General features: G+C 41.4%; 1 protein-coding gene and 1 long non-coding RNA gene across 2 annotated transcripts; one reads left to right on the top strand and one right to left on the bottom strand.

Annotated features, from left to right (window-relative positions):
* The first annotated feature begins 219 nt into the window (after positions 1 to 219).
* gosr1 (golgi SNAP receptor complex member 1) lies at positions 220 to 21,368 on the top strand. Its single transcript, XM_026997707.3, has 9 exons — positions 220 to 291; positions 1,095 to 1,206; positions 1,303 to 1,390; positions 3,560 to 3,667; positions 4,207 to 4,298; positions 6,916 to 6,990; positions 17,416 to 17,445; positions 20,244 to 20,326; positions 20,780 to 21,368. Exons 1-9 carry the CDS (start codon positions 261 to 263, stop codon positions 20,902 to 20,904), a joined length of 744 nt encoding a protein of 247 aa, XP_026853508.1. The 5' UTR covers positions 220 to 260; the 3' UTR covers positions 20,905 to 21,368.
* LOC145651812 (uncharacterized) lies at positions 7,255 to 9,957 on the bottom strand. Its single transcript, XR_014117853.1, has 3 exons — positions 8,800 to 9,957; positions 8,504 to 8,684; positions 7,255 to 7,734 (listed from the first exon to the last, which is right to left on the bottom strand). It is a non-coding gene; the product is annotated as an uncharacterized LOC145651812 (long non-coding RNA).
* Positions 21,369 to 22,080: the final 712 nt, after the last annotated feature.

Consider the following 22,080-nt stretch of genomic DNA (forward strand, 5'->3'; position numbering starts at 1 on the left):
TGAATGTGTGAGATGTCTGAGTTACTATTTGTTACGTGCTGGTCTTTTTTTCTTCAAGTTCGAGGAGGTTTAGAAGTGGGAGCTCCTGTAGAACTTAATTAGAATTCATCTAAATCCTAGAGTTAAAAAAAGGTCAAATTTATCCAGTGCAGACGTGAGCTAGTAACTCCAGACGGCCAGAGGCGCTCTAAAGCTCGTGCAGCTGCTCGTGATTGTGCACGCCTCTGCCAGCACGACGCGCGTGACGTTGGACAACAAAGATGGCGGGAGGAAACAGCAACTACTGGGAAGGTGAGCTGGCAGAGTACTCGTTTATTTGGATGCAAACGTATCTTTTTCATCGCGCCGAAGCAACTTAAACTTAATTTGTATTCTTTAAGATGTTGTCTGTAAAGGCTTAAGAAAAAGATTTGTGAGGCCAAGTTATGCGAGCACCACCTTTCAATTCGCAACATTAGCTAGCATTAGTTAGCTAGCCAAGCTAACGAGCTACTTGATGCTAAAATAACGTCAGTTGCGAACTCGAATGCCACGATACTCGGCTTGTCTTCTGTTCATCTGAGAAAATTAATTTTATTTATTTTCGCTGAAATGTCTGGTTGGTGATAACGTGTGTTTTTTTATGTTTTTTGGTCTTGGTGTCGACTCGTTCTCTTTAAGAAGTGAGGTACCTAGCTGGCTAGCTGACGCTAGCTTTTACTCGCTGCTCACTTTCTGTCTTTTACATGACAGGCTAAGTTGTCTTCTGAATCTTCTAGTAGTTATGGCGCTCTCTCCGGTTTCTTCTCCATTAGGTTGGGACACTAAAGGAACATGAATGGTTCTCGGACGTGATATGTCGTTAGTCTGGCACATTAACGATAACGCACAGCTTGACCTAAGTCGGTAGAGAAACTATTTAGCGTTAAGCGAGTAGGTAGCTGACTAAACGTTTCCAGACGTGTCATCCAAAATTAGCTTTAGACTCTTTTTTTTGGGGGGATAATGATGTTTGTGTTTAGTAAAATACGTATTTCAAGTTAACTGTAACCTATTGCACACTCTTTGCACTGGATGCTTTGCCTGATCGCTGTTTCCCAATTGCATTTGAAAAGATTTGCGAAAGCAGGCCAGACAGTTGGAAAATGAGCTCGACCTGAAATTGGTGTCATTCAGCAAGCTTTGCACCAGCTACAGCAGTTCTCGAGATGGTCGGCGAGGAGACAGGTACATGAGAACGTGCGAGAGTTTCAGCAATGTTTGGCTGTCTTTTAGATATTAATAGGTTAACACACTGTGGATTTCTGTATTTTGTTTCAACAGCTCTGACACAACACCCCTTCTTAATAACTCTACTCAAGACAGAATGTTTGAGACCATGTCAGTAGAGATTGAGCAACTTCTTGCAAAGGTTAGTTACCCATCAGTTTAAGTGTTGGTCTTCTGAACAGTCATTTTTTTGTTTATTTAAAAATGTATTATTTAGTTATAATACTAATAATAACTTGTATCTATAAATCTGAAGAAGGTTCTAGGTGAGTAATTGCAGTGTGCTATAGTAAGAGATGTAGAGAGATTCAAAATTGTAGCAAAGTACATAAGGTTTCCAGAGAAACAGGACTTTTCGTTTGGACTGAGGTCCTTCATCAGCTGTGCACACAAAGTGCTTCTGAATTAGTACTAATTCAGAAGCACTTTGTGTGCACAGCTGATGAAGGACCGCTGTCTGAATGAAATGTCCTGTTTATCTGGAAACCTTGCGTACTTCGCAACAATTTTGAATTTCTGTCTCTGTGTGTGTGTAGCTTTTTCCTCACACTTAGTCTGTCAACAGAGGCCTGGGAGGTTGAGGATGTGGCAGTAATATTTTCATTCCTAGGGGTGTGCTCTTATGGACTGAAATTATTGCTGTCATTCTTGGGATCTGTTGAAGCCATTCCTTCAGTTCAGCAGTCACACCCCTTAGTGCCCCTGCCACCACTGAGACAGCCATCGTATTAACTCTCCACATTCTTTCTCTTTCTACTTAGTATTTCTATCTGGTATTTCTCCAAGTTTTCATATTCGTTCCTTTGGATGTTTCGATCAAATGGGATTGCCACATCTATTACCACTGCAGTTTTCTTCATCTTGTCTAATAACATTTTGTTTGGTTGGTTATTCATTACTTGCAGTCTGAATCTGGACCTCCTATAGGATCTTATGTATTTTACTTTTTTCCCCTCCATTGTCTGAAGCTCCTCCCATTCGGACTTGGGAATGTCCAGCTCAGATGTTCCTGTATATGATCTGACAATTGCTTGTGTCTTAGTATATGCTTTTCATGGTAGCATCTTGCATCATTTACAGCATTTGACAGACACTCTTGTACAAGTGCTTTATTGTCTCTAAATACAAGGAGTATGTTTGTTTTTTAATTTTTGAAGTGTCTACGTGAAGACAGCAAAGCATTTCACTGTACGGACTGGTAGTGGGGGGGGGGGGGGGGGGTGTTCCACCATTTGGCAGCTAGTACAGAAAAGTGTGTTGAGGTGTGGCCATTTATCCATGATGTGATGTCAGATAGGCATGCCAAGATATGAGTCAAGTTATCTGATTGACTGAAGAACAAAATGAGTTGAGTGTCATTGGCATAGAAGCAGTAGAAGAAAGCACGTGACAATATTAGAAAATATTGAGAAAAAAGAGTTAGTTCAAGCACTGGTCTTTGTGAGAGCCTGCATGACAAATGAGAATCCTCCCCACGTCACTTGATATGAACGGCTCTACACTTGCGATGGAAAACGCTGCATGCTAAGTACATTCAAACTGTTCATTCAACTTTCAGTGTGAATTGTCATGGTAAATGAGATGAGTGCAGTGTCTGTGGCTCTCATCAGATCATGGAGACACTTCTGGGTGAGAAGGAGTGATAACTGAATATTCAAAGCATGTTCCAGAGTTTTAGAAAGGAAGGAAAGAGTGATCCCAATTGGTACCTGCTGATACACCCCTGCTTTGACATCCATGTGCTTAGTGCTTGTTCTTGTGCTGCCATGCGATTATTTCCTGTGTTTCAATTCTGCCTTTCCTGGCCATTGGTAAGATTGTCTTGTTTTCAGGCACCTCTGCTGTTAGTCGCTGGTACATTCCATGGAGGTGCTTATTCTGCCATGGCACCTCCTCTGGCTCCAGGGTGACCCACGTCATACATCTTTGAGGCACACTCATCACATATTTATTGAATGTATTCAGTGTTATTTCGCATCTCATCAAAGACAATAGATATTACCCTTTCAAGGCCATTTGCTTTCCAGCCTGAGAATATTGGACTATGGGTGGAATACTCTGTGCGCTGTAAGCAGTTTCATGGTTGTGATTTGCTTCTAATGGTCAGTTTACTGTGCCTGTTGGGCAGGTGAAAACTCCATGGGTATATGTGTTTATCGTTTTGATAGATAAAAATATATGCTGTCATTTTACAAGGCTCAGTAAATGGTTCTTTTGTGCTTGCACAAGCCAGTCATGACTTTAGATGATGCCATCTTTAGATGCTATATGCTACTGTTTATGCTACTGTTTATGCTACTGTTCATTCTAGCTTACAGGGGTGAATGATAAGATGGCAGAGTACACTAGCACTCCAGGTGTGACATCGCTCAATGCTGCACTGATGCACACGCTCCAGAGGCACAGAGACATACTACAGGTAAGGGAGTTCCAACACTCAACTCCTGTTCACCATTGTGGTCAAGTGTTCTGCTTCTGCCTCATTTGATTGTTCTTATATTCTGTGACTCTTGCAAGCTTATCTTTAGATCATGATGGGCAGTGTAATTGTGTGTATGTATGTGTGTTGTAGTAGTAATAATAATAATGTATAGATATTTTATTTATTTATATATCTATCTATCCATGTCGATCATATATAGAGAGATCAGTATAGATAGATATGAGAGGTATGTGTGTATGAGAGAGAGATTAGATAGATATGAGAGAGATCAGTGTGTGTATGTATGTGTGGATATCTATCGATCTATCTATCGATCGATCGAGATATATATATCTAATATCTATCTATCGATCGATCGAGATATAGATATCGATCGATCGATACCTATGTACCCCTAGTACAGATATATGTATTCTTGCTTACATGTTCAGTAGGTTTTGCTGTCATAATGGTGTAATTTGATACAAACCTTCATTCTTTAAATCTTCATTCTGTTTTGTAACTTTTCTCTATAGGATTACACGCATGAGTTTCACAAAACCAAATCCAACTTTTTAGCGGTGCGAGAGAGAGAGGATCTTCTTGGGTCTGTCAGGAAAGACATCGAGTGAGTGGCATTATAAACTTTTTAAAGCCATTAGATGTCTACAGCTGTCCACTCATAAAAGTGCCATGTGTTCTTGTTGCAGCTGAAATATATAAACAAGGCATCGTGTCCATATGTAGTTAGTGTGCTGTCTCCTGATCTTCACTCTTTCCTGCACAAGCTGAAAACTGAAAGTGAGAATCCTCGCAACTGCCAGTTAATAACTTATTGAACTACATCCCAGCAGCGCTAAAGGATTTGCAATAATTATCATCTAGAAAGTTAAAGCTTACAAGTCCTACTAATTCACCTTGAGCGTGTCTCATTATTGATTGTTATTCCAATTAATTCTAAACGTTAAAATGAGCGCCATGTTGATGGGTTTCCTGTAACCGTAAAATGCAGGACCTCTGGGCATTGAGTTCAGGCCAACAGAGTCCGAACACTGCACCTCCTCCTTTGTTTACATTAGTGAGGGCCTGCCTCCTGCTTTGGTTGAGAGAAAGAGCTTTTGAATTCCTGTTTAGTCAGCATAAGGGTGCTCAGGCAGCAGTGTATTCTCAGGGAGTGCAGCATGAGTATGGGTTAAAATAACAGGTTAGGGTGAATGATAAGTGCCTCTGGGGCCATAGGAACCAAAAGGTGCTGCCCTATTTTGGTTCATTAAGAAACAATAGCGGAGTGTCTCCTAGCATCGGCTCTAAGTATCACTAAACTCCTTACAGGCACCTTGCACCAGAGGAGGATGGGCCCCCCCTCTTTGAGTCTTGGTTCCTCTCAAGGTTTCTTCCTCATGCTCTAGGGAGTTTTTCCATGCCACAGTCGCCCTTGGCTTGCTCACTGGGGGCTTAGACTCGGTCATTTGTAAAGCTGTTTTGTGACGACATCTGTTGTAAAAAGCGCTATATAAATAAATTTGATTTCATTTGATTTGCACGAAGTGCTTCTGTAGCAGGACAAAACCAGCCCTCAGTTGAAAATTACACTCTGTAAAAAAGCTTTAAGAGGCGCATTAATAGCCATCCCTGTTTTTTTTTGGTTTTTTTTAATGCTATATGTCTGTGAGGTTTGGTCTTTTTTTTTTTCCCTTGATATTGTGGTGTCTGTACACCATAATCATATGCAGATTTCACGTTCATAATACCTGTGATGTGTGGGTATGCACGTGTGTCCATATGAACATGCTCTCTACTGATGAGGTTTATCAGGTTATGCTTTTTGACCACAAGGTGTCAGCACAGACTCATCAGTATAACAGCAATGGCTGTACTGTCACGCAGCATAACTGTTTACACACTTCTCATGCCCAGCCATTTTCCGTGTGTGTGACTGCAGAGTTTCCGTTTTAAGCACAATGACCGTAGTGATTACCTGGAGGCTTCTCCTGTCTCGCTGTGCATGTTCCCGGTGCTCCTCTCGTTGCCTTCCTCGTATCGATCCATACTGCACTGCAGAGAGCTGTGGAGATGCCAGCAGGCAGAAATGATAGCCCGTGTGTGTGTGTGTGTGTGTGTGTGTGTGTGTGTGTGTGTGTGTGTGTGTGTGTGTGTGTGTGTGTGTCATGTAGGTCTTTACCCTGTCATAACCTTGCTGAAGTGATTGTATTGGCTGTTTGCTTGGATGAGCCTGGAAGTTGATTAGGCTGGCATATGGAATGCTTTCCTATACTGACCGGTGTGATGGCTATTCTTCATCATCAGTTTAGTGGCTGCAAACCCACACAGAGGATGCTTTATGGCCATTGGTTTAGTCGTTCCACTCAGCCTTACATCACTCACTCGGCCCAGCAAATGCCTCTTTCCTTAGAAATGGAGTTGATCTTAATTTGTGTGAGCAATAAAGCACAGAACATAGGCTCTGGGTCTTTGTAACAAAGGGCCAGAGCTCCATGGGGGGGGGTATTTTTGCCTGCCCTTTCCAGTACTGCACTCATTCATTATTCACACTAAATGCTTTGTGTGGGAGAGTTGGCATTGTGCAGCAAGCACCCAGCAGGAAGAAGAACGCCCCAGTACTAATCCAGCCCATCTTCAGCTGTGATTAATACGCTTCACTATGGTATGCCCTCTGTGAATTCATGAATTTGAAGAGTGAAGTTTAGTATGTACCATCGTTTTTGTCTTGAAATTTCATCTTTTTCCTCTGTAGTAATATTTGTAACAATTTGCCACAGTAGCATTGTACTAATAGCATGAAGGGCCATGTATTTACTATAGGTAAAATGTACACCTGTATCTACTATGTATAATTTGGTCTTTCTTATTGAGTACCATTAGCAGGAGATCAAATTCGGAGAAGTGTTCAAAATGGGTCTTTTTAGTTTTTTTTTTGACAAATCACGACTTTTTTTGGGTTTTTTTGGTGATCATTTTATACCAAGGTATATCCCAATTATGTGATTGCTGCAATAACAAGAGTTGTTCTTATTGATGCCCTGATTCAGTGGATTAATGATTGTGCCCAACCCTCAAATTAGAAGATGAATGATCCCCATGAGACATTCGTATAAAAAGGGAATGTGTAGGCATTTTGTATGTGTAGCAACTCGGGTTGCAAAATGTGCTACAGCTCACACTTAAAGCGTTGTTGTTGTGTTAATACTTGATTGTTCAATGCTGTGTTTGGTTTTGTTTACCAGGACATATAAGAGTGGCTCAGGTGTGAACAACAGACGAACGGAGCTTTTCCTGAAGGAGCACGAGCACCTAAGAAAGTAAGGCCTTTCCCTTAAACAAAACAAAAAACCTTAGCAAGTTCTCAAATTGTGCAATGAAATTTCCTAGGCCTGTGCAGTGTAGCTGGTTGCACTCAAATGCATTAGAATTGTTACATTTTAAATGTGCATAAACAAGGAACTTTATGCAGAAAAATCTATATATGTTAGTATAATTAATTCATATTGGCATAATCTGTTTAATTTATATATTCTGTGTGTAATTATATATGTTTATTTATTTTTTTTATATATATATATATATATATATATATATATATATATATATATATATATATAAAATTAATCTTGTAAAGGGAAAAGAGGGATGCATTTTAACACTTGTTAGATGTAATTTATTAAGTGATATTTCACAGTAAATGTAATTTGTAATAGACAAGTAAACATTCTCTTCTATACTCAGTATACTGTATCTAGGTTAAATTAGCTAACACAAATTATTAAACCTTTAAAAAGTTGCCAAAAGAGTAGATTCAATTATTAAAATTCTCTTATTATTGTGGCCTTAGCCATGGTAGGTAACAGAACATTAGATATTTCTCTAATTGAGTCACTGTCCTTGACACATGGTCACTGGTCACTGGCTCTTTGGGTGAATTTAGTGTGGAGTATGGTAGCATCACAGTGTCGTCAGTGTCAACCAACTGCAAACTTCATTTATCGGTTAGGCTCACATTGGTTGATAAGGCACTTACAATGGCATCTTCGGTAATAGCCAATTCGCTGTGGAGAAAGGTTACCTTTATGATGCACATTCATCATGTATCACACCAGATCAAGGCCAGTCTCCTCTCTTCACGTTCCTTAAAATGGGTGCTTCACTTTTGTCAAGTCACCATTAATCCGTATACTCTAACTGACTGAGTGCACTTGAGTTCAGATTTTGTACTGTATAGGCCAGGTGAACTTGACTGTGAAATTCACTGAGTTTATTTATTCTAACAAGCTGTAAACAGAAAAGATGGGTAATGGTGATTTTGGCAGTGTGTGCACTCTGGCCCACTTGTTTCAGAGCAAGTCTGCAGTTAATCAGTTTGCCAGGTGTAAGAAAGGTGTAGCCTATTGTCAGCACTTACCCATGCATATTTTAAGCATACAGTTTAGGACTAAGTGTAATTCATTGCGGCCTCAAATGAAATCTGATAGAGAATATACAGTAGCTCCAATTAAATCAGCCTTTTTTTTTTCCAAGAGTTCCAGTGCATACAAATAACCCATGTAGCTTTCTCTGTCCACAGAGAATTTAATGTACTAAACATGTGTTTTTGCAAACAATTTGCTATCTACAAATGTTATTCCATTCCAGGCAAACGCAGCACTAAATGCGTCAGACTACAGGCATATTTACTTCTGTTCTTGAACAGCTAGCGTGAGCAAATTTGATGTGGATTTACTTGAGTGCCCCTACTCCCAGTTAATCTTAAAGCGAGGATTGTGGTAGTTCTTATCTCAAGCCCATTAATTACAGACAGGTTCTCTAGGGCTTGCTTACCGCTTGGAGGTCATTTGGCCAATAGGGAAACCCATGGTGTAGCTGTAGAACTGCTGCAGGGGCTGGCAGTGTGGAGGCGAGAGCTAATGCAAAATGGACGCTAGTCTCGGGTGACTGCTTGCTGAGTGTGTGCTGCGTTGTGGTTGCAATGCTTCCCAATGTTGCCCCATACTCCATCACCCTGTCCAAAACATAGCAGCAATATTTGGAATGTCAGTGTTTTTTGTTGTTGTTTTTTCCAGTTTAAATCCACATCCGAAATGCTGGCTACCTATTTTCTACTTTAAGGAACTCACCTGTGCCATGTTCTTGTTTGAGTGGTCTCCATAGCAACAAAAAAAGAATCAAGCTCTTTATCTCTGTTTAACTTTGTTGTTTAACTCTGTGCTGTCCAGTTAAGGCACATATCTGGTTTTTAAAAATCCGGTTCGCCTGCATTTCACAGAATATCAGACATTTCAGAGAAAAAAAAGGCTTATTTGATGGTTGGTGACATTAATATGGTAGGGCCCTCCTTAAAGAAGGTCAAGCATTTAGAGTGCTATGGAACTGAAGTCAGTTATGGTTGTATTAGCCTCAAAAGGGTTGGGCTCACCCAGCCTGCTGTACTTCCTGTGTCTGTTACAATGTAGAAAAGCATGTTTATTACTTAATACTTACCAGGACATCAACTTGAATTGTAGAACTGATGAATATGTATTTTAAGCGTTGAATGTTGAGTCCTTCCAGCAAAAGAAAAAAAAAAAAGTATCTTGGCCATTTCCTCCTTTTTGTGTGATCTCTTATTTTAGTTTCTTTTTGATTTTGTACATGTACATTGAAATGCTAAAATATGCTTATTTAGACTAGCCTTCATTCATGTAGGCATTTCAAAATAGTATTTAAATAATGCTTTTACAAAATAAAAGTAATATTTCTCCAGTACTGAAACCAATTAATGGCAATGGAGATGTCTTTTTCAACATAACCATATGTTTAAAAAATGTTGCCTTTAGTGATCACTTTATTTTAAATAGAAGACTTCAAACAATGTCAAGTTGTAAATAATTTTTATGAAAAAATGTTGCACCTTTTTTTGCTGTAAGGTCTTAGTAATATATCAATGTAATTAATTGTAGATATTGAAAACAACTTTAAAAGAAAGTATATCACATTTACAGTACCTCCTGTAACACAGCACCCCTGTTGTCATCGTCTGTCATGATGCTTGCCTGTGGTCATCATATACCAGTTAGGTGAACGTCATCAAACCCTTATCCTCACCCTGCTCTTTTCTTAACCAGCTCTTTTCTATCAAAGAGGACGTGACCTCTGGCATTATTAACTGAGCCTGTGACTGGATGAATGGTAATTGAACCCGATGTCACCAGAAACACTAAAAACATTAGTGGCTTCGAACGCCTCCTTGACAGCACAGGGCACTCGGCAGGAAAAAAATAACAAGAAAGATGATGCTGGATGGGAAGCCATTACTAGCGATTACTCAATTAAATGGGGGGAAGATGGGGGGTGGGGTGGGGGAGGACTGATTAAAAACTCATTACTGGAGTTTAGACTGCCTGGAAGTGCTTTGGCCCCCTGCTCAAGGCCTTCAGCATCACTGAAGAACAGTTTGTAATTCCCATTGCTTCTCTTCTGTCGGCTCCGTCGTTGTCTCAGTAGTGGGACACCCAGAAACTAACTGACTTGTGACTCAGCTGTCAGAAAGCAAATCTTTGCTCAGAGAACACTAAATCCAAATTTCATTCTTTTTCCTTTATGATGGGCACTTCTGGTGCTGTTCTCTGCAGAAATAAACATCTTCTGAAGGTGCATCCTCTTCATAAGAACTTCTCCCCCACTTCACTGCAGTTTACATTTTGGACCTATTTGACGAAGCCTGTCACCCGGTTGTACCACCTGATTTGGTCTTGAAGTTGCACAGTTCCCTCTAACTTTGTTCTTCAGGATGCAAATGCCAAGAGGGTATAAAACATTGAGAAGCCTATCACACTAGATGTTAGGTGAGTCATTTCAAACTGAAGAAAATTTTGATGACTTCTGTTCTCTTCACTTAGTCCTGTACTGTTAGTTTCAGATTTGTATACGATGCACATAGTAACAGGTGAGAGTTCTGCAGGATCTTGTCTGTCTGAAATCAGGCCCTGCTATTAATGTTATATTGGCAGAATCCATTAGACATTTTCTGGAGATGCAATAATGGCTGCACTTGTGGTGATTACAGCTTACTGTAAAATAACAGCTGATTTCACTGTTCTGCTGAGAGAGTTTTGAGACAAATGGTACATCATAATGCTTTTCCCACAGTAAATGCTTTCATCTGAAATACCAAATATAGTGACGGTGGAGAGCCATGAGCTCACATGGTTCTGGGAGCTGGCTCTTCACCTAGTGCAGGCTTCCAATATGCTAATGTAATCGTAATGCTTGGGATATTGAGGGAAGGTTGAGCCTTCCTGTCCCACCCCTGCAAGACTGGTGCAGGATTCAGCACAGTCACTGTGGTTGCTTGTAAAAGCATTTTAGAATCCCATTAACCATGATGATGTTCTAGAAATTACCATTACACTGCTTGATCAGGGCCTGATTTGTGCTTTACTCGCCAGCAAACCACTGACTTGCTTAGGCTACATCATGTGGCCATCATCAGTTTATTCTGTCAGGTCTTAGGACATGCCGACATGACTAAAGGATAGGAGACGGGTAATTGCCTATCAAAATGTAGAATAGGTGTTCTGTATTTTTAGTATTCTTTGGTGTGTGTAATATTTTATTTATTTATATATATACACACATTTTTTTATTTATTATATAGTTGCTGACTGTCATTCCCATGGGTTCTATTTCTCTTTACATATCACTAATTCCTGAATAGTGCTGACTGCGTTTCTTTTGCTTAGTGTCATGGCACAGATTTCAGACACCAGGGGAGCAGTCAGGCTTGGGTTTTACTCACAGCTGAGGTGGTCTGGAGGTGAAGGGACTCCACTTGTGGTAGCATGAGCCTTGGTCCGACTCTTCAAACACAGAAGGAATGTCCTAAGCTAAGAGGAGTCTTTCAAAGTCATTCAGAACTAGGCTAGTGGGGGGCAGTGCAGTGCAGAGCAGATGGGAGATGGATGTGGTTGTTGTGTAGCTGCATGCTGAGTGTGTGCTGCGTTTCCCCTAATACCATCAGCCTGACTGCCTTACTCTTGTTATGGATGATTGATGTGCCATATATTCTGTTCATTATTCATTCAATATTAAAATTTTTTTATTATAGTAATTTAATTGACTCAAATATTCTTACACAATAGATTTGCTGTCCTTTTTGTAAAGGAATGATGGCTTGATGAGCTTGACTGTGTTTTGCTATTATTATTGCTCAGATTTGTGTTTAACTACCCAGTTCCATTAAAAGTACATTTCAGTTCAGACTATCTTTTGGTCCAAACCCTTCATTATATTTCCTTTAATTTACCTTGAATGCCATTTCTATGAAGGCCTTCTATTGTAATAAAGTTATTGTTCATGCTACTGTCAAATTGAATAGCACATGATTTGTCATCTCAATTGTTTACTGATCTAAACTATTTCTGTAGTACTGTTTGACCTGTGTCCTTACTGCATGCACTAGTGACCTGTGCAAGCCTGTATAAACAGAAAAGGTTTCATATGACTTTCAGAACAAAACCTGAAAAAGTTAGTCTTACTAGTTACTTTAGAGGGCAGTGAACAACCTTGGATTTGTTACACGCTACTTAGAATAAACTTTTTGGAATGCTCCATGTAATCAGCCACAGGAACATTCACCCTCTGTTGGCAGTCTGTGCCAAGCACACCTGTTTTTCTATTATCTAGCCCACAGTTTCCTCTCCACATCTCCTTGTTGAGGTGTAAAACTGAAGTGTCCCGCAGAGGAAGTGATGGAATGCCCCGCAAAACATCATGGATAGAAAACTTTGCCACTTCCATAGCACTACATCCAGCCAAGAAACCGGTTATCATTTTTAAGAGTTAAAAGCTTGATTATCAAGATCTCTCTTGTAGATGTATCACATGAGCTCCCGTCGTGTTAATTCACTTTAACAAGACATCCGTCTTAATTGTGGCATGTTTGGGATTATAAGTGACGTCTTAAAATGCACAAAGTGTATGAGGCACTAGTGAGAGGCTGGAGATTACAGAGGAGTTGTGCAGCATTAGCACAGCAGATGGGGCTCGGTAGCCCGGATCCAAGCAATTTTTAAACCCCCCCCCCCCCCCCGTCAACTCTGTTGAGCTGGGACATAAATCTCTCCCTGCACGGACTGCCCTGTGGCAGATAGGTGGGCTTTTCTGATGAGCCGGCGAGATTCTTCTCTCGTCTCAGCTCTGGGGTGGGGGGTGCTTGTGATGGAGGAAGAAGCGAGAAAAGACTTGATGGTGGTGGAGGAGGAGAACACTGTGGAGATCACATTTTGGTGTAGATGTTATGCTGATGTTGAGCAGCAGTCGCGAGTAGACGGACGCGCTTGCTCTTGTGCCGAACACTCAACAGAACATGGGTGGGGGGGAATGTTTAAATTCCAAGATGTCCCAGGTGTGTACACAATTTTTTCTTAGTTGTCCTAATATACAGTTGCAATTGTTAAGCAGTTATTTGTGTTAACATTCTGTTTAGGTAACAGTGTCACTAAAATTGCACAAATACAAAATATTATAAATGAAGAAATACCAAGTCATAATTACGCAATTAATTCCACTGTCATTGTAAAGGGGAGTTTGGCAAACTTTAGTACGTCTGACCTGTCTTGTCAGAAGATCCCATTGTGGCAAACTGGTGCAGTAACCCTAAACCCTCAGTTTAATTTCAATAACAAAATCACCATTTGCATTGTTTGCAGGTAGCACCAAAAGATCATGAAAGCTGTTTTAGGAAAAACTGTGACCTTGAAATAACTGCAAAATACAAGGTAAACAATGAAGGATAGTCAATGTATCCAGTGTTTTATAGCGTCCAGCAGCTCCTACTATTCACTGATGTAAGGCAGGTCTGGACCAGTGCAGACCTCACTCCTCTGAGTGATTTCATCTACACTCATGATCTGAAATGTGGTAGTCCAACCCATTCCCAGAATCTTCTAAAGCTTTCTGCAGTAGTGAGTTACAGTATCATCTGCTGAAACATTGCACTGCTGAAGACCTGCCAATCTCTCTCTTATTTCATGAGTCTTGTTCATCATCTAGGAATGCTGCAAGCTACAGCGACTTCTAGGAATGCTGCAAGGTACAGCGATTTTATATAAGTAGATCACCTGATCTACATGTTTCTGACTAGTGGCCTGTATATGCTCTTAGCAATGGAGCAGTATGAGTAACTTCAGCACTGTTGATTTTGAGTCATAATTGTACAGAATGCTTGATTTTGTGATCTAATGTTTGGCTCTGGTTTGAGATTCCCCGTTTCTGTAAGAGATCTCCTAGGCCCTATCTCAGTTTGTGTGGGGTTTTAGGCAGCACCTACAGCATATCAATGCTGGCCGGATGACTGAAGTCAGACAGATGTCCAGAAGCACACTGGCCAGTTCCTGGCTCCAGCTTCCTGTTATTGTAGCCCTTTAGGACTTCCAACTATCATCTGAAGTACAGAAAAGCTGGAAAACCTCTGAAAGGGTGGCAGCTGTCTAGTTGCACGGGTGAAGTACACGGCTACACCTGGCTATTCTCCCTGCTGGGCCTGATGCACCCGAAGGCTGCATTCTTCACAATGAAGGAACGGTGACAGGATTCACGCTGATATTCTAATGATATTCTAAAAATGAGCTGTGGGTTTAAAGGTTGTTTCTGTCCCCATGTCAACACTGAAGAGAAGCTTTTTCAGCTACGTCTGAGAAAGGGAGAAGCCGGAAGGATGAGTGGCTCTGAGGGTTGAGTCGGCGTTCTGCTAATGACCGTCTTAATGTCTGCAGCAGCTCAGACTGGCAGTTTGGAGTATGCTTTGTGCTGCCTGAGAAACTGCTGTCTGTGCATTCACATGAAAATGCACAGCGCCAGCCCCTGACATTGTGTCTGTCCGTTCTGCTCTGAGCTGATAGGAGTCCAGTAAATCTTTCACCTAAGTCTCATCTCCACCTATAAAAACATGAATCAGAATGCTCGTCTCCAAGTGCAGCGATTTGATATTTTCTGCCACTGGCCCCTGCATTGGACAGATTTACAAGCCGATGTCTGTAATGACAGATGCTCGACAGAGTTTCAGTGTCTCCTGCTACTCAAACAGATGTCCACTGATGTGAGAGTACAAAGAACAGGCGCTTTACTCCAGCTGGTGCTGCAGTCATTGTCAGAATGATCTGATGAAGTATTAGCCATTTTCCTTGAATTGAGCTGTCTTGTAATCTCATCAAGCATAGTTGCACAGAATTCGTTAATTAACCTAGGTTAATGTTCTCTCCCTGCCTGTGGAAATTTCCTAGATAGTATAACTTTTAGGTTTGCTTAGCGGTTTTAGAAGGTACTGTCTGTTCAGGAATATTGGAAGTCTGGCAATGTTTCAACAATATTTGTAAGTACCGTGTCTTTGCTAAAGGCATACTGAAGTAATGACTTTAACCGTGTGTGTGTGTGTGTGTGTGTGTGTGTGTGGGTGGTTCCTTTCTCAAACATCATCGATCCCAATTGGGGAGTGAAGTGCTGAGTACTGTTTTTGAAGAGAACTAACAGAAACCCAAGTCTGAAGGAGATGACGTATGTGCTTCTGTGTGCGCGTGTATTTTCAGAGTGTGGTTTAGTTTTGTAGACTTTCTGGTGCAGAAAGAAAGCACAAGACTTTCTTGTGCACAAGAAAGCATGCTAGGCCCACCAGATGCCTCTCCTGTAGTTGTCTGAGACCCGTGTATTTCCCTGTACAAATGAGAAGGCGCTTGCGATCTGAACCCAGGTTGGTCTGAGCTGAGTAGTGCGTCAGCCCCGTCTTCCCGCAGAGACCTTTCAGAGTTATTAACCCCACTTTTTAAATTACTTATTCCTTAATTACTCATTAATAATGGTGACTGCTTCTGCTGTACACCTCTGCCCCTATGATGGTACGGACAGAAAGGTGTGGTTTTTTTTGGTTTCACACAAGATGAAGTTCTCGGTTCCGGAAGCATCAGGCCAAGCCAACGGCATCCATAACCATACTTTCTTAAACTGGCCTCAGAAATGAGCAGGCCAGCTGTTCAATAAGTTGAAGCCTTATTCATCTCTCCCTTATTCATCATTGACTCCCAACGCCTTTTTAGAGTTGAGTAAATGTGTGTCACAATGGGTATTTGTAATCAAACTACTATATGTAGTTGGAAGGGTTTGAAAAATGGAAAAACTGCAGAGTGGGTGATAATGTTCAGTTTACCTATCACTATCTAAACTATTTATGTATTTACATTATTTTCATGGATTGTTGTAGTGCTCCCAGTTCCCTGAAGTCTTAGGAAAATTGTGGCAGCTTCAGCTTTCTGTCATTTGTTTTCCAGTCAGTTCCAGTGCTATGCAGTCACATGTGGTGTCATCATTATCTCCATGCTCAATAAGTTCAGAAAAACAAAAATCAAAAACAAAAGGTTTAATTTCTTCTTTTTGTAAAATCTAGTTTAAAATGCCTATTATACAGGGCCTTGTGTACTCTATATAAGATGGCAAATTTCTTGCTACTTGCAGATCACCTTAAGAAACATGACTGGTTAGCCAGGTTGTAGGGGTCAATTTATAATCAGTAGAGCTGCAGTATCAGAGGCTCCTGGCAGTTGGCTGTATTTTTACCTCCTTTTTGATCATCATGGCTGATTTTTGTTTGTAAGACAACTTTTCAGCTGATCAGAGGAGTTTAAGGCACTCTTTCAGTGCCTTTCCCTGGGAAGCTCCCACCTTTACTCTCATGGAGCCCCATTCTGGGTGGGTGGGTTGTTGGTTGTGTGTGGGATTTGTCACCCTGCGGTGTCCTGATATCTGGGGAAAGTGACTGAGCCCATTAGACTCACCGCTCCATCTGCTCTCACTAAGCATGGGCACTCAGACACTGTCTCTGCCCAACACAACTGTGTTCTGGAGAAACGGCTAGCACACAGGCGTCAGGGATAGAATTTGCCATCTCGTTTTAGCGTGTGTAATCAAAATCTGAGCCCTCAGGCGAGGCGAAGCCCATTTGTCTGAAAGAACGTGGGACTTTTTTTTTTTTTTTTTTTTTTTTTCCCTAAGCCTCCTTGGTCTCGCTGGCCCTGAGAGTTTTCTCATCTAAAATGATGAAGGGCATCATTTTGAACCAGCGTGGTATTCCATTTCCTGCTTCCATAGCTCATTTTCAGAAAGGAAGAATGACTGCAGCATGGTGATGAGGAACCCCCCTCCCATACAGACGAATATCTGAGCTGTCAGCTCATTCTCTTTTTCACATGGACATGATGTAGACTTGTATGTATTAGACTTGGTTAGCAGTAGCTAGCTAAGTTGATACACACACCAGAAGAGAAGTGTGGGTGGGGGGGTGTGGGGTTGTTTTGTGTGTGGGTTTTTGTTTTTTTTCCTCCTTCCCCCAGTTTAATTTATAAAGGTATTCGAAATGGGTTTAGGTAGTAATAGGATTGCTTTGATATTTTTTTAGAAGTGAAATTTGACTAAAGGGCAGTGTTTAAAACGTGTATTACTTTTCGCTGTACTTGAATATTTATCTTGTTTCATTATCTGACAGAGCAAAGGTAAAGTTATCCGATTTGGGTCCAATGCAGGTTACAGAGTTAATGTTACAAAAATAAGGTGCAACATTTTATTCATTTTCTTTTTTTTTTTCAAACCCTGTCCTGTAACCCGTAAGTTTCTTCCCATTAGTGCTGCGCACCCCGTTACTCCCTGTGTTTACCTTTACCCCTTTTTAAAAATGTGCTCTTTTTTTGTTGTTTTTTTGCTTCTTGCAGCTCAGATCGACTTATTGAAGACACAATAAGGTAAGGCTGATTCTAAAGACATTGTTCAAAACTCACCAGACAGCTTGTACAGACTATACTGGTGTAATGACTGTTCACACTATAGTTGTCATAAAAAATGTCTTTTTTTTTTTTTTTTTTTTTAACTGCAGTATGTTGTGTTTTATCTAATACTCGAATCACAGCTAAACCAATACTGTTTTTTAGGCCCATTTCCATTAGCAGAGACCTCAATCAATGCTAAACATCAAACCACTGACCCATTACTTTGTTGGTTCTTTGGTACCATTAGATTACTGTTCGCGATTGGGCTGAAAGCGGATCCTGTCTCTTAAGTGAAGCTAGCAGAAAAGCTTTCTTGGCAGACATTTATTGGTTTCTTTGTTTGAAACCCCCAGATTCCACTTTGTACAAGTCTGTCCCACATCCACAGTGTATCACACACCAGCATGCACATCTAATGAATACAAATCTAAACATAGCATGAAAGAACATTCTTTTTTTTTTATCCAGTGCTCCTCCTGAGAGCCCATGGCTTGGCTGAGAAAATAACAATTAACGCATGGGTGTGTGCGACTGGAGCCCTGGGAGAGGGCCTTGGCCTTGACCCAGCTCACATTTACTGGGCTGCTGGGTGGTCCGCAGGGCTGGGGGAAGGTGCTCTCCCGTGGTGTGACTGGGCTAGCGCACAAGCCCAGAGGTCTCCTTTTGGACTCCCCAGCCCAGCCGCCCATGCCTTGGGGAAGCCCAGCGGAGCCAACTGTTATAGGTGCTTAATTAAACCGGCTCCCGAGCCATACACCTCTTCTCAGCCTTATCCAAGCAGAAAATTGCACAATGTCGGCAGTCAGCAACTGCTGCACATTCTCCCCCAGCAAGGAGCCACTGAAATGACATTGGGACTTGTTGTTAAAGGTTTCATTGTCGCTGTGGTCCCTGGGGAGTGTGGGTGCTCATTATGACAATTTAATGATGCCCACAAAGATCTCCTAATCAAGATTCTGTCCACCACACCCAAACGTTTTAAAGTTATCCATTCTGCATGTTCAATTCGTATAATTTGGTGGCTTGTGATTAATAGCCAAATGGTGAATGGATAATTCAGAACCTTACCACTAAAGTGCATGTTGTCTTGGTGAGCTTCAGAATGCCAGTGAAGAATTAGACACATTTTGAGGTAAATGATAGGTGGGGAGTCAGCACCAAGCAACATTGTCCTTTGTAGGTTTGAAAAGTGGTGTACTCAGATGGACAGTGTAATAGTTAATTTAACACGAGCTGCAAATTTCCCAGGGCAGAGGGGTTAATGGACTAACCCAAGCTGGGAGTGTGTGAGGCGGTCGAGCCTCTGAGAGGGAGGTGTCTGCCGGAGAGGTCCCTGTGTGCTTCCCCTGTCCCAGTCCTCAGGATGGGGGCTGATGGTGCAGAGTGTCTCTAGAGGAGCTTGGAGAAGCCTCTGATGAACTGCACTGAGACAAAGGTCAGGTTGTTTACAACTGAGGCCACCAAGAGAGAATGCTCCAGGGGCTTCTGGACCCCAGGAGGGTGCCATCATGTCTTATTTGTTGTGTCATTTGTTTGCATCAGTAAGGTGTGGTGTATCTGACCTAATTTGGCGTTGTTTGTCACTTTAGTGTTTTGGGTTGTATTAACTGCAGTGTCAGCGGTTTGTGTTTGAACATTTTGTAATGTCAGTGTAAACTGGCCTGGTTTTCAACTTGTACTTCACCAATGTACTTAGACTTGCCTTTGATGCTGCTATTGAAGAAATATAGAAATCTAACAATGTACCTGTACTGTGTTTTAAGCTGTCAGCTTAATGGAAATGTATGACAGCAAACTCTGTTTAGTGTATAACTACTAAAAGACATTTTACATTTACGGCATTTAGCTGACTCTTTTATCCAAAGCGACTTATAATTATGACCAAGTACAGCTTGAGCAATTGAGTGCTAAAGACCTTGCTCATGGACCCAACAGTGGCAACTTGGCAGTGGTGGGGCTTGAACCAGCAACCTTCCGATTACAAGTTAAGTACCTTAACCAGGGGTTTCAGTTGCAAAAGCTCACAGAATTTGGTATACGTAATTTGACAGATGGTGCAAACTTTGTTTTAAACAATCACTGCCTATTGCCGTTGCGCCCCGTGTCCACCTGCCCCGGGGGATTGGTGCTGACTGGGCAGCAGTGGGCCCAGGACTGCAGCAGAAGCTTCAGGTGCCAGACTATCACTTACGCCGCCAAGCCTGCTGAGATTCGAACCTGAGTGAGCTATAGAGTCATACTGCAATTTAATCCTCTTCACCAACAATGAGAAAGCAGGAGTCAGCTGAAGAAGACAAACAAGTGCTGGCTCTGAATTTGCACAACAGTTTCAGTCCCTGCATGCACAACAGGCTCGTGGATGTAAACAGAATGCAGGGCAGCAGAGGTCTTTGAAGGACTCTGCAACGGAAAAGTTCTACTGCCGGAACAAACAGGCTGTTGTATGAAGTCCTCAGTTGTATGTGGATGTGAGGCATCTCCTGTGTAGAGCGTCGTAGGAAATGAGTGTGTAATGGTGGGTGATTCTTCTCTGGGCTGTTTGCTGCAAGCTGTGTATGGGCAGGAAACAGTCTCCTGGGGGTTGGGGTAATGTAGTACTTCCTTTTCCTGTCTGAGCTCGAACTTTGTAGAAGAGACACATTTGCTCCTTTTAGTGGAATGAAGCATGCCTGCGGTTGTGGTTCTTGTCTGCAGCCATGACTCATTAGTGAGGCCATTACAAGTATGATATCCCAGATTGCTGTTAAACCCTGCTCTATTTCTTTATTTTTCAGCATTGCAATGGCAACCAAGGAGAACATGACATCACAGCGTGGCATGTTGAAGTCCATTCAGAGCAGAGTGAACACTCTGGCTAGTATCCTTGTGTGTGTGTGTGTGTGTGTGTGTGTGTACTTGCAAGTGAGAGTATGCGTAAGCCTAAATAACATCTAGATGTTAAGCTCAAAAGATTTCCTACAATTTGGGCAGTTGCTATTTATGAGATGTAAGTGCAAGTTACACAGAAATGGGAGGTAAGCATTTTTGGGTAAACAGTTAACTTTTAAAACACAATTATCACACTAAGTATTAGTGTCTCAAACCAGACATTATATTTGTCCATTTAACCAACCACATGATTGTTCATAACCGGTAAGATGGTTGCTGAAAATGTCAAATGTCAAAATTCAGGAGGAAGAAAATGGAGGCATATATGAAAGAGCAGGGATTTAAACATCGTTTGACATGAAAAGGTTTTAGAAGTACCTTGTTTTTAGGATACGACAACCTTTTGAATTCTTTCCTTTGGTTCCTTGACTTCCTGTAAAAGATCGGTTCCCTGCCATTAACAGCCTCATCCAGCGAATCAACTTGAGGAAAAGGCGGGACTCGTTAATTCTGGGCGGAGTCATTGGCATCTGCACCATTATTCTGCTGCTTTACGCATTTCACTGATTGCCTGAGGATCTGACCCATTAATTTTTGGGGTTTTCTGCAAGCAGTGACAGGGCCTTGGAGAATAACCTCAGTGACAGGACCCTGGGGGCTATCAAGCAGACTCCCATTCGGCCTAATCAGATAACAGGATTGATTGTGGCCAGTATGGACTACCTTACTTGTATTTAGCAATGGGATGGATGTAGCTCATACAGCATTTTTGTTTTTCTATTGCAAACACGCTGTTCTGACACAGATAAGGGACTGGAGACCAAATAACTAAGACTAGAATGGTTCGGTCTTAAAGAGCAAACTCTCACATGGGTTTTAAAGAGGCTCTCTCTGACAAAGCACCAAAAAATTGTGCTGTCACTGTTGATTATTGGGGTAAAGAAGATTTTAACATGTGGCCCTTTAAGTGAAGGGGGGGATGTTCTTTATCTTCTGTACCTTGTGATTTAATAAATTATTCATATACGGGATATTCAAGTGTCACTGTAGGCGCTTCTAAAATTTTTATGTTTCAAAGATTTTTAAACTTTCTTAAAGATTTACTTTTTGCAGGTTATGGACAGCTTGCTGTCAAACTAAATTTATTTGTAGCACAAACGGCTATCGTTGGCCCAAACCCTTGTGTTTCTTCTTCGTGCTTTGGCTCAATGAGTGTCAGAAGGAGAAAGATAACCATGTTTCTGCAGACAGACATGCTACGTGGTGGCCCGCACTGTAGCAATCTCCTCTAAATGCGTGTCTAAGAGAGAGGGCAACCAGCTGCATGCTTTATATACCAGAAGAAAAGAATGGGTCCACAGACAAATCCACCAGGATGGCATGTAAAGGTTTGTATCCTAAAAAAAAAAAGTCTGAACTGAAGCAATCAGAGGCACTGCTTCATCAACATCTGGGATTACAGCCTCCTTAAGAGTCTGCTGTGTGTAGCTCAAGGAGCTTCACTCATTGCTTTTCCCACTCCTCAAAATCTGGAAGCCTGTCAGATTTGGTTCACCATTGGTACAAATGGCAGGCAACAGGTGGTGGTGCATCCTTGTTTTTCATCATTTGCTTCCTTATTTGTAGGTTGGGAGTTCACCAGAGATCATTTAGCACTCATCAAATCAGGTTTTCAACAACAAATTGCTTAAAATGTTAACCCTTCTCTCTAAAGTGATACTGTGTCCATCCTCTGGAAATGTA

Source organism: Electrophorus electricus, chromosome 17 (assembly GCF_041902795.1).
Source record: "Electrophorus electricus isolate QZ-2024a chromosome 17, ASM4190279v1, whole genome shotgun sequence".
NCBI classification, from domain to species: Eukaryota; Metazoa; Chordata; class Actinopteri; order Gymnotiformes; family Gymnotidae; genus Electrophorus; species Electrophorus electricus.